General features: G+C 34.8%; 1 protein-coding gene across 1 annotated transcript in view; it reads left to right on the top strand.

Moving 5' to 3' along the window:
* The first annotated feature begins 2,482 nt into the window (after nucleotides 1–2,482).
* Nucleotides 2,483–13,570, top strand: part of LOC114336924 (zinc finger protein 883-like) — a 49,779-nt gene continuing 38,691 nt past the window's right edge. The window contains exon 1 of the mRNA XM_028287312.2: nucleotides 2,483–3,361. Coding sequence (XP_028143113.2) covers nucleotides 2,698–3,361 — 664 coding nt within the window. The 5' untranslated portion in view covers nucleotides 2,483–2,697. The remainder of the gene's footprint in view (nucleotides 3,362–13,570) is intronic.

Genomic DNA, 13,570 nt, shown 5'->3' with positions numbered 1-13,570 from the left:
AATTAATTAGTTTTCAAATAAGTACATTTAGCAGCAATAGTCGTAACGTAATAATTGTGGTAACCATAGTTTTACTTAGGGTTTTATTTGTCAACTTGACAGTGTTTAACTAGTTATTTAAATTTAATGCCCAAGGGCGTTATTTTTCAAAATAACGCCCTAGGCCCTAGGGCCTAGGGCATTAGATCATATTTAACTGACTTCGAAATCATGTCATTATTTGTCAAATAATATACCAGTCGGACATTAATAAATTAACGATCAGTCTAGATTAATACATATGTATTTTTTAAAAAATTATTTTTGGTTGAATATTTTCACGGCCACCTAATAAAATTTTACGTAATTCTTGTTGCAATTAATGTTTGGCTTAAAGAAACACGAATAATTCACAAATTAAAGCACTTAGGTATAGGTACTTAGGTACGCACTTAGGTACTTAGGTAAGCACTTAGGTAATGCTTAAGAAATAAAAAAGGACCAGAAAACATCATTTGATTACAATACTAAAATAGAGGGTGTTCCATTTAAGAAAACTCAGAAAATACTCATTCTTAGTTTCGACGAACCTTCTATACTCAATTAAACATTTCGCTATACTAATACTTTTTAACAATAGTAGACTATATTAAAACAATTTTGAAGATAAATAGGAATTTTGATGTCACATCACCACAATTCTACAGAGTGTGAATTGTGTTTAACAAAAAAAACATAATTATCTTTTAAACTACCTCGTATATTACAAAACCCCATATTTTAAGAAAGAAGACATCGAGAAGAATCCGAAAATGTAAAAATATACAGGGTGTTCTATTAAAAAAAAACATAAGTTTGTGTTACCCTATCAATACGTGTGGTTCTGTATATTTAAAAATCCTGTATTTTTAAATTACCGTCTTATTTATGCCCCAACTTTTACCTAAATAACTTGTTTTCGTATCTCTTACGACAAACGAGTAACTGGACTTTCTCGCTCTAATGCCCCCCCCCCCCTGTATACAGAGTGGGCCAAAAAAATCAGTACACCTTGGTATTTGGCAGTATTTATTAGATTTTAAGGAAATGACGAAACAGGTCGGTTTTTGATCTAAGGGAGACACATTTTTAGGGTACATACATTTGTCATTTGTCAACCCCATCCCTTCCACTTTCCCCAGCCCTTATTTTAAAATAGGGAATAGGGGTCGTGTGCTAGATCATTTAAAAGGTTATTTAATTCTCTATTCAGTAATATAAACATTAACATAATTATTTATACAGGGTGTAAACAAAATATTTTAATTAAAACACAAAAAGAAGAATGTATGTAATTTTTTATTTAAAATACATTCTACTGCTGTCACAAAACAGAAAAACATGTTTTTTGATAAATAAACATTACTTTTTGCTTAATTTCAATGTTCAAGCTGCCACCCATCAAATATTGAATTTAAGCGAAAAACAATATTTATTTCTCAAATAAACATTTGTCTCTGTTCTCTGTCAGTAGTAAAATGTATTTTGAGTTAAATAAATTGCATACATTCTTCTTTTGTGTCAATTAATTTAATTCAAAATAATTTTTCTTGTACACCCTGTTATGTCAGTGTTTATATTACTGAATAGACAATTGAATATCCTTTCAAATGAGGTAGCACACGACCCCTATTCCCTATTTAAAAATAAGGGGTGTGGGAAATGGAAGGGAGGGGTTAACATATGACAGATGTATGTATCGTAAAAATGTGTCCCCTTAGATCAAAAATCGATTGTTTCTTCATTTCCTGAAAATCTAATAAATACCGCCAAATATCGATGTGGACTGTTTTTTTTTTTGGCCCACTCTGTATGTGTAGTAGAATATAATATAAATGCTTTAAATTTAAAAATAATTCCATATTTTCTTGACGCCTATATATAAAAGCAGGTGAATAAGCCATGGATTTATACCAGTTTTTACTAGGATATTTCGTCTACCTCAAGTATGTATGTACCTAATTATTGATGAAATTGATTATAATCACTGCATTTTTTGGTATTTCTAATTTTTTGCTAGTGGAGCAAAAGCTGATGTTAACAATTACCTATGAATTTTGCCCTGTCTTACTGTCTTATATATTTTGTTGAAGATTTGAGCCAACATGTCTAAATTTTCCTTTTGAATAACTGAAGATAAAATATAAACAAAAATCAATTTTGTGTAAAATGTTTCCTTAGTAGTTAATACGCGTTTGGCTTTAGGTCATCATCCGAGCTATGGTCTGAGGTCAATGAAGTCTTTATGGGGTCCATTTTGCCTAACGCCATTGTTTTTGACTTTCTTTTTTGGTGTAAAATATATGTAAAAACTTACGTGTAAATCCCACAAAAATAATTATTACACTAGCTTTACTATGTCACTTCAATATGTTTACTGATATTAATAATATTTTTTTTATTTCAGATACTGCTGCCCCATATGTACTTTATAAAGATGGTATAGATAGGGCTCAAAGTCAGTGGGGACCACAAGATGCTTACCCACCTCCAGTTCAACAATCAGCAGTATCGGGGGCTGGCAGTCCACAACAGGCTCTTGGCCCCACAGTACCGTTGGGTGTTGAGGCAGATACTGTTCCACCACGGGACCAAAGTTTGCCATCACCTGCTCCCTCTCCGTACCCTGCAACACAAGCAGAACCAAGGGAGGATGACATTCCATCTGATCAACCCACAATGGATATGGAGCCAAGACCAGCATCTCAATGTTTTTCTACGGAACTTCAGCAGCAGCAGCAACAACAGGCGTACCAACAATATGCAAGAGCTCCACCCCCGGCAGCTCCGCCTCCTGTACCACCTCACATGTTGGGTGCAGGCAGTTTTTCAGCGTTACAGTATCTGAAGCAGCCAGGAGTGATGCTAACTAGTTTGGGGGCTGACACTAATGGTCAACTTGATCAATATGCATCCAATATGCAAGACTTGCGAGTCGGATCATTACCCGATGTAATTCAACACCAACATGCAGGGTTAAAAAAAGTTTCTAATGGATTAAATGGAGAGTTACGGTTGTTTAAATGTTTAACGTGCGGGAAGGACTTTAAACAGAAGTCAACATTACTACAACATGAGAGGATTCACACAGATAGTAGACCTTATGGCTGTCCAGAATGCGGAAAACGGTTTCGACAACAGAGTCATCTTACACAACACCTGAGGATTCACGCCAATGAAAAACCGTATGCCTGCGTATACTGCGAAAGGACGTTCCGACAGAGAGCTATACTCAACCAGCATCTACGTATCCATTCCGGTGAGAAGCCCTATGAGTGCCCGGAGTGCGGGAAACACTTCCGGCAGAAGGCTATCCTCAACCAGCACGTCCGCACACACCAAGGCGAGCGCCCCGTTCCTTCATAGGCGGCGGCCACTCTCGCAGCCCCCCCGTGACCAGTCGCTATGCTTGTTGTGCCGCACGACGGGCGGTTAGAGTTGGTCTGCTGCACTTCCCCACACTCTTCTTAGATATCACTTTCTGTAGATTGCTAAACTGTTTTAAAAACTATAGATGACTTGGGAAAGAATTCTCTTTGAAACTGTTTTACAAAGTAACAACAAAACAACATTTTCAAACTCATACATTATCTTATTATTTATTGTAGGATAAGCTTAGTATAGACAGAAATTGCAATCAGTATAGGGATCTGATAACCATCTCGATTAAATAATTTTCCAAAATGGTATGAGCCATCATTATTATCTTTGAAAAACATTTAAATATAAAGTCATAGATCACTAAAAACAAATATGTGAGAATGCAATTTTTCGTTTTGTGTTCATTGATTTTATTTTTTAATTGGATACTAAGATTACACTTAAGCTTATAGACCTGGATCCCGCGTATGAAAAAAAAAGTTGACTAATAGCAAGCTGAAAATTTGTTAATAGCTTAACAGTGTCTAGTGGGACAAACCTTGATATACGGGAACACTGGAACAGAGGAAGTTTTAATTGTGGAACAGCTTAAAAATTTGGAACGCCTGATTACGAAAACGTCCCATGTATTTTGTCCGACAGAACATTCAATTGATTTGTTACCCTTTCATTAAACTCTCATGCAAAAATCAGACTGCTATTACTAACCAACATAATTCCTGTCATTTGACATATTCTTCGAGTTCCACTCATTAAAAAGCCCAGTTGGTGATAAACACCAGTCTTATTTTTGCATGAGAGTTTAATGAAATGGCAACAAATCAATTGGATGTTCTGTCCGACAAAATACATGGAACGTTTTCGTAATCTGGGGTTCCAAATTTTTAAACTGTTCCACAATTAAAACTTCCCCTGTTCCAGTGTTCCCATACATCAAAGTTTGTCCGACTAGACCGTGTTAAGCTATTAACAAATTTTCAGCTTGCTATTAATCAACTTTTTTTTCATACGCGAGATCCAGGACTATTAATAGTCGATTTAGAACTCCAATGAATACATAATTTTTATGTGACGTAACGAAGACACATCAAAATCAAGGTATTGTAAACTTAAATTGTGGTTAATTACCAATAGAAATAGAAAATAACTCTATTTCTTTATATACGTGAAAGTTTTGGTGCTGATCATTATGATGGTTATTATTTTGTGATTTTATTAGTTACTTTTGGTCTTTGGTCAAGCACAGTTGGCACTTTCAATTTTTAACAGATATAATATACGAGGTTAATGATTTTGTGATTCTGCAAGAATTTTTTTAAATACATTTTATGTACCTATTAAGTATTCAATATATACAAAATTGGTGGGTTTGCAGTTACCTTTCGGAATTTTGTCTAATTAATAGGTATTTGAGATTTCTGCATCTGTGATAACTCATCACTAATGTACCTCCTATGCCGCATGCTCAATAACTGGTTTTCAAAAATTGTATTGTTATTATCATGTTCTTCATCCATTTACTTTTCTTGAGAGTAGTATTTAAGTTTGTTCAGAATCATTCCCTTTGGTATTTATAATGCTTTATTTATTATTAACTTACGAAAACCAGCAACAAATATTGCTAGACAAGCTCTATATTACAATGCTCAAGGCAAAAGAGAAAGGGTAGACCATCTTATACGTGGAAAAGAACAATAGAGAAAGAACTCAAAGCAAATAATTTAACATGGAATGATGCTAAAAAGATATAAAAAAACAGAAGGGAATGGAGAAAACTAGTAAACAAAATTAGACGGAACTCAACAGATGATGCGTGGGACTAGCAACCTTACCATCATACCGCATACTGCTACTTGAAACACCGCAAGGTGCCTTTTGCTTCACTTGGAGATGTATGATTATGATGATTTATTAGGAAAAATTAAATGCAAGAAACAACACAGAGTACAGAGCAAATATGGAAAACACATAAGAGATTAAGAGAACAGTTGCAGACAATATAATAAACCGTTTCCTCGCCATTTTCGTAAGACCTGAAATTGCTCTATTTACTTTTGCTCTTTTTTCCAGATATGATAAGATCGTAGTAAGCAGTGTTTAGTGCGAACACCCATTACTAGTCTGAATTTTTGTTGTACAAATATTTTGGTGTAACAAATAGAGAGTTTAGAGAGAAACGATCGAAAATATCTCCAGAACAACAAAATTAGAATAAAATTAGATGAAGAACTAACTGATCCAATTGAGCTGGCAATGGGATAAGACAGAGAGACTCCCTGAGTCCTCTATTGTTCAACCTGATCATGGATAAAATAATAACAAAATAAGAACAAAAAAAGGATACCAAGTGGGAAAAAAACAACTTAAAATAATCTGCTATGCAGACGACGCAATACTAATCTCTCAAAGTGAAGATTATTTACAACGTATGCTGCACCAATTTAGTACAACCGCTAGATAATTGAACATGTTAATTTCCCAAAAAAAGACTAAATGCATGGTTATAACAGCAAATCTAATAAGGTGTAAATTAGAGCTGGAAGGCCACATAATAGAGTCATGGAGTTTAAATATCTAGGCATCACACTATCTAGCTACGGAAAGCTCGAAAACGAAGTGGAAGATCAAGTGGATAGAGCAAACAGAGCCGCAGGTTGCCTGAATGACACAATATGGAGAAATAAAAATATCGGAAAAGAAGTAAAAGGCAGAATTTACAAAACAGTCGTCAGACCAATAATGACATACGCGGCAGAAACACGACCTGATACAGAAAGGACAAAAAGAATGCTAGAAACAGCAGAGATGAAAACACATCGAAAAACCGATGGTAAGACACTATGGGATAGTGCTAGAAGTGCAGATATACGACAGAGATGCAAGGTGGACAACATTAATAATTGGGTGAAAAACAAGAGTAGAATGGAACGACCACATACGCCGAATGACAACCAATAGAGTAGTAAGGACGGCGAGAGACGGTTCCCCAAAAGGAAGACAATCAGTGGGAAGACCACGAAAAATATGGAATGACAACTTACTGGAGGCACATTGAAAAATAGACAGAGTCATGTCTACATAAAAAGAAGAAGAAGAAGAAATAGAGAGTTTTAATCGCCTTTTTTCTTGCTCTTGGCTGGAATATTTCCCAGTAGGCTACAAGTTCCTCTTCCTATTTTCGTACATCTCCACTCTGAGGCTTTTTGGTACACCGCAGAATATATTTACAGCGAAAAGATGAGCACTAAATCCTTCTTTAACTAAGAAGAAATCCTTATTTAAATTATCAGCAATCTCATAACCAGTAATTAATTTATGCACTGGCACTCGTAACAAAGTTACTTTATTGAGCTTCTAGAGTTGTTTCAGTGACTGTTCGCAGTTCCAAGCTATTACAAACTCATTAGTTATAGACTTCAAAGTCTTCAGTGTAGTTTGGCTATCTGAGGCAATAAATATTTGGACCTAATCCATGAACTTTTGCAGTCAATTTTGTGCTAAAAATCTACTACTATCTTTTCTGTTTGAAATATTATAGGAGTATTTCCGAGGTATAATATTGGAAGTGATCACAACCTAGTACTTGGAAAAATCAGAATAGAGCTACAAAGAAACAGGAAAGAAGACCCTGTTGAATGTGAGAGAAGAATTAAGGTAGAACAGCTACGAGACTTGTCAAGACGAGATCTATACCAGAGAAGACTGCAAAAGTACTGAATGAAAACTACATTACACCGGATGAAGACATAGAAGAAAGTTGGAGGAAGATCAGAGATAATATCAAAATGGCAGCAACGGAAGCACTTGGAGAACGTAAGATAAGTAAACATATACGAAAGAAAAGGAGAACTCCATGGTTCTGTGAATAAATAAAAATAAAATGCCAAGAAAAAAAGAAAATCTACCTAGAATACAAGTCTAAAAGAACGAGACAAACATATGAAGAATATAAAAGAGTACGAAATGAATTAAACTCAATAGTAAGAAGGAAGAAAACAGAACATTGGGAAGCATTTTCAAAAGAGATGGAGCACGACTTTTATGGGATGCAAAAGGAAATGTGGAAAATGATAAGAGGTCAAAGAGCAGAGATGAAGGAATTGATAGAAGTAAAACAAATTGATACAAATAGATGGACAACTTACCTAAAAAACCTCTATCAAACAGCTAATCACAAAGAACTGGAAACACCAGGATTAGAATCGGATGAGAAAACAGAAATTAAAGAGGAAGATATAAAGAACGTCTTAAAAAAGATGAAAAATCGAAAAGCTCCTGGGAAAGATGGGATAAAGATGGAATAGCTAATGAACTTTTAAAATACGGAGGAGATAGACTTCACAAAGAACTGAATATCCGTATAAGTAAAATAATAAATACAGGAAGAATTCCAGAAGAATGGAGAACCACTCAAATGATAGCGTTATTTAAGAAAGGTGATAGGGCAGACCCCAGTAACTATAGAGGGATAAATTTACTGAGCACTATACTGAAACTCACAACAAAAATACTTATGGAGAAAATAATGGCGTGCATAAATATATCGGATAAACAACAAGGATTTAGAAGTGGAAGATCATGTAACGATGCAGTTTTTGTGATAAGGCAAATAGCGGAGAAATCATTAGAATATAACAAACCAGCCTTTTTCTGTTTCATAGACCTAGAGAAAGCGTTTGATAGAATCCAATTAAAAGATTTGATACACCTACTATATGAGAAAAATTTACCACTGGATATCATAAAACTGATAGATAGAAAACATATATGTAAGAAATAAAATAGAAATGAAAGTTAATGGAATAATAACAGAACCCATAGAAACAAACACAGGAATCGGGCAAGGAGATTCACTAAGCCATCTACTGTTTAATATAATATTGGATGCAATAACAAAACAAGTGAAGAAAAAAAGAGGGTACAAAATGGGCAATAGAGAGATAAAAATACTCTGTTACGCTGATGACACCGTGTTAGTAGCAGAGTGCGAAGAGGACCTACAAAGATTATTGCACGAGTTCAACATTAACGCAAAAGAAATGAATATGAAAATATCAGCCCAAAAAACAAAAAGCTTAGTAATTGCCAAAGAACCAATAAGATGCAAATTGGAGTTAGACAATCAAATTATACAACAAGTAATGACTTTCAAATATCTGGGAATTAATCTATCAGCCGACAACAATATCAAAGAAGAGGTAAAAGACCAAATAATTAAAGCCAGTAGAACGGCCGGATGCATAAACGACACAATTTGGAAAAACAAACACCTAATATTGGAAACAAAGGCCCGAATATATGTCAATTATTAGGCCAGTTCTGACTTACATGGCCGAAACAAGACCAGATACAAGCAAAACACGAAGACATCTGGAAACCAACGAAATGAAGATCTTAAGAAGGATTGCTGGAAAAGGACTACAGGATAGGTTAAGAAGTGAGGAAATCAGACGCATATGTGGGGTAGACAATATAAATACCTGGGTAAAGAACAGAAAAGAAGAGTGGAATGAGCACATAAGCAGGATGTCTGAATCAAGGATAGTAAGATTAGCCAGGGACAAGTCACCGTTAGGCAGGAGAAGTATAGGACGCCCAAGGAAAAGATGGAATGACAACTTAGGGGCAGAATGAAAGGCACCGTTGAAGAAAAACAGGCAGTACTGCCTATATAAAAGAAGAAGAAGAAGAAGTATTTCCGAGGTGGAATAAACTTGTGATTTAATTAAGAGATGTTTTTTTCTGTTAACAGGGAACAGTAGCGATCAACAGGTAGCGAAAACACGTTCCAAGATTGCGGCTGTAATTTTGAATATTTCTTCGAGATATTTGGCACACGTATTCGTAATATAATAAAGAATGGCGGTACAGAGCCCAATTTGAAAAATATATTAATATGTGCAAATTACTCTGTAATTAAATACAATATTAAAAAAACGAGCCTGTACCGCCATTAAGAAGAACAAAAAATACACTTTCTTCAAATAAACTTTTTTATCCGATGATGCCTAGATTTTGTGTCATTTTGGAACTACTAAAATTTTTTATTTCATTAGTAGTTCCAAAATGACACAAAATCTAGGCATCGGATAAAAAAGTTTATTTGAAGAAAGTGTATTTTTTTGTTCTTCTTAATGGCGGTACAGGCTCGTTTTTTTTAATATTGTATTTAATTACAGAGTAATTTCCACATATTAATATATTTTTCAAATTGGGCTCTGTACCGCCATTCTTTATTATATTACGAATACGTGTGCCAAATATCTCGAAAAAATATTCAAAATTACAGCCGCAATCTTGGAACGCGTTTTGGCTACCTGTTGATCGCTACTGTATCCAAGGGCGGATCCAGAGAGGGGGCCATGGGGGCCATGGCCCCCTCCGAGAATTTAAAAAAATATAAATTTTAATATTTGCAGTTCAAACGTTTTTAGTTTCAAGCACATATTTATGTACAAAAGAAGGGATAAATATGTCATTTGGACTAGAATTGAACAAAAACAGTAACGGAAGCTTAAAAAATGACATAGGATGTTTTGTAAATCAAAATGTTAATAAATTTAAAAAGTGCCAGTTGTTAGAACGACCTTGGCAGCCACTCCATATTGTGTACACACAAAGAAAAAGAAGAAGAATAAGAAACAAGAATAAAAATGTAGTCACAATAAAGGAATGACAGCTCAAAGCCATTTTACGAAACCTTAAACATCTTTCTCCAAACTCATGGACACAGAGAAACCATACAAACCCATGAAAAAACGTCATACCGCAAGGAGTGCGATCAGGTTGGTCTGGATTTTCTATAAAGTTATTGCAACCCGCAAAAGTCAGTCATTAACCAGATAGACTCTCAGAGATCTCAAGAGATACAAGAAAATAGAGAAAGACTACGACCAATATTAGAGTCTATTGTGTTTTTAGGTCAACAAAATATTCCTCTAATAGGCCATAGTGATGATGGCCTTCTGCTTCTGGACGAAGATGCTGGACCTATCAATGAGGGAAATTTCAGGGAATTGTTAGGGATTAAAACCGCATCAGGTTACTTATGAGACTCTTAAAGAACACCTATCCAGAGCATCTTCTCGAGCAACATACACATGCTGAAGAAATAATTGAACAAATAATGAATCAGGTTCAAAATTCAAATTATTACTCTGTCATATTTGACGAAACGGCCGACGTATCCCACGTAGAACAGCTTTCTCTAAATTTGACTTACATACACAATAATGAAGACACACAATAACAATTCGTGAATACTTTGTCAAGTTCAGTGTAGCTTATGAGAACATAAAAATACTTAGTGAAAATCAAGAAAGAGGGGAAGAACAACGCATGACAGGAGAAGCCTTAGGAAAAATAGTATTAAACTTGTAGAAAGAACTGCACTTGGACCAGAAAGAAAGTGTAGGTATAGGTACGAGAAATTTTGAAAGTTTTTATGGCACTCAAAAATGTGTGAAAAGTACCTTACAACTTACCATTGTAGCTCTAATTTTTTAAAATTTTCCCTCAGTCCCTCGGTGAAGCTCCCCTCCCAAAAAAAGCCCATGGCCCCCTCCGAGAATCGGTTCTGGATCCGCCTTTGACTGTATCACCTTAACTCACATTCGTTTAAATAATATTTAGCCTTCTTTTACTTGTCCTTTGTCCTTTTTACTTTATCCTTTGTAGACGTTGGCTTTTAATATGGCAATTCGTATCTTCTTGGCAGCTTGTCTAAATAATTGGATAAATGTTAGGCCGAACCACTCAGATTCTGATTGATGATTCAAGATTTTGCATCCAAGAGTTTCTTGTTCTACCCGAAGCCCCATACTATCCATTTTTTCCTGAAGAATGAGTTGCTGGGGGCGGTATTTAATGTTTCATACGATGACCGAAGTATTCTAGTCTTTTTATTGTTAACGCAATTTCCTGTTGTTTTTCCATTCGTTCCAGTACTTCTCTGTTCGTTATATGGTCTGTCCAGGGTATTTGGTGAATTCATGTATGTATATATCCAGATTTCGAAGGCCCAGATTTTTTTTATTAATTGTCCTGTTAGTATCCATTAGCCTAAGAGCTAGTGAACCCTCCGACTAACGGTCTTCCTGTAAGGCTAGAAATTTGTATAGTGATAATTCATGGCACACCAAGGCTAAAAACCATGACCTGGCAGGAATCAGCCCTGCACATATATCTACCAGGTGAATCGAAAAGTGCATAGTTTAGGGGTAAAATAAACTTTCTCCTGTAAGGTTTAACTTTAAGTATGTGTTTGAGTAAGTCATTTAGAAGAAATGTGTACAATGACAGGCGATTCTGAAGAGTACAAAACCTTGCCAGGCGAGGGGAAAGATTAGGGGTTTTTCCTAAAATTATTTTTTTTGCGTCGAACAAAATTTTTTTTCAAGTTTTTGAATAATTCCAAACCGAAAAGATCTTTAGTGATTTTTCTCTTAGGTTAACAGTTTTTGTTATATAAGCGATTAAACATTTTGAAAATTGCGAAATCGGCCATTTTTAACCTTAAATCACACATTTATCTAAAAATTTTAATGTTGCCAAGGTACATAGATATTCTTTAAACATTGATTGATGAAATTCCGAAGAGTTTTTTGCAATAAAATATCGAAAACCCATTTGTTTTTTTAATTGCTAATCAAGCGGGCGCGACAGTGTAGTATAAGTGAGGACGTTTGAGTTTGCATAAATTCGAGAATGGGCAAATTTCAAGAGAAATCCTCAGACAGGTCGATTTTTATTTTTGAATTAGGACTTTTTGGCATATATATAATACCAGTGACGTCATCAATCTGGGCGAGATGACGTAATCGATGATTTTTTAAAATAAAAGTAGGGGTTGTGTGATAGCTTATTTGAAAGGTTATTTAATTCTCTATTCAGTAATATAAACATTAACATAATTATTTATTAGGGTGTATAAATTTAATCAAGGTTAATTTAATAAAAAAAATTGTTTTGTACACCCTGTATAAATAATTATGTTAATGTTTATATTACTGAATAGAGAATTCAATAACCTTTCAAATGAGCTATCACACAACCCCTACTCTCATTTAAAAACATCATCGATTACGTCATAACGCCCAGATGGATGACGTCACTAGTATTATATAAATGGCAAAAAGTCCTAATTTAAAAACAAAAATCGACCTATCTGAGGATTTCTCTTCAAATTTGCCCATTCTCGAGATAATGAATTTATGCCAACTCAAACGTCCTCACTTATACTACAGTGTCACACCCGCTTGAGTAGCAATTGAAAAACAAAGGGGTTTCCGATATTGTATTACAAAAAACTCTTCCGGATTTCATCAACTAATGTTTAAAGAATATCTACCTACCTTGGCAACATTGAAATTTTTAGTTAAATGTCCGATTTAGGGTTAAAAATGGTCGATTTCGCAATTTTCAAAATTTTTAATCGCTTATATAACAAAAACTATTAACCTAAGAGAAAAATCACTAAAGATCTTTTTTGTTTGGAATGATTCAAAAAACCCAAAAAAATTTTGTTCGATGCAAAAAAAATAATTTTAGGAAAAACCCGTAATCTTTCCCCTCGCCTGGCAAGGTCTTATGCTCTTCAGAATCGCCTGTCATTGTACACATTTCTTCTAAATGACTTACTCAAACACATACTTAAATTTAAACTTTGCACTTTTCGATTCACCTGGTAGATACACGTGCAGGGCTGATGCCTGCCATGTCATGGTTTTTAGTCTTGGTGTGCTATGAATTATCATTATACAAATTTCTAGCCTTACAGGAAGACCGTTAGTCGGAGGGTTCACTAGCTCTTAGGCTACATCCTTTCACCCCATATAGTAGAACTGGCAATACGTCACATTTGATTAGTCGAATTTTTAATGGTAGTAATATTCCCCGCTGGTATATATAATCTTCATCTTAATATAGCTTGAATTTGCTTTTTCCATCCTGGATCTCATCTTCGTTGTCATATTTCATTCATTGTGGACATTTGTTCCCAGGTGTGTAAACTCCTCTACATGTTTTATAGGTGTCTCAGTCAATGATAGAGTTTCTGCCAATGTTCTGTTTTTCCTAATTACCATCCATTTTGTTTTTAATCCGTAGTTTTCAGATACTTCAGTCGTTCTTTATAATAGATTCTGAAGGTTTTCAAAGCTGGTAGCTATAA

This window comes from Diabrotica virgifera, chromosome 8, assembly GCF_917563875.1.
Source record: "Diabrotica virgifera virgifera chromosome 8, PGI_DIABVI_V3a".
Classification (NCBI taxonomy): domain Eukaryota; kingdom Metazoa; phylum Arthropoda; class Insecta; order Coleoptera; family Chrysomelidae; genus Diabrotica; species Diabrotica virgifera.
The sequence above is the reverse complement of the archived record's forward strand: the minus strand, read 5'-3'. Positions and strand labels throughout refer to the sequence as shown.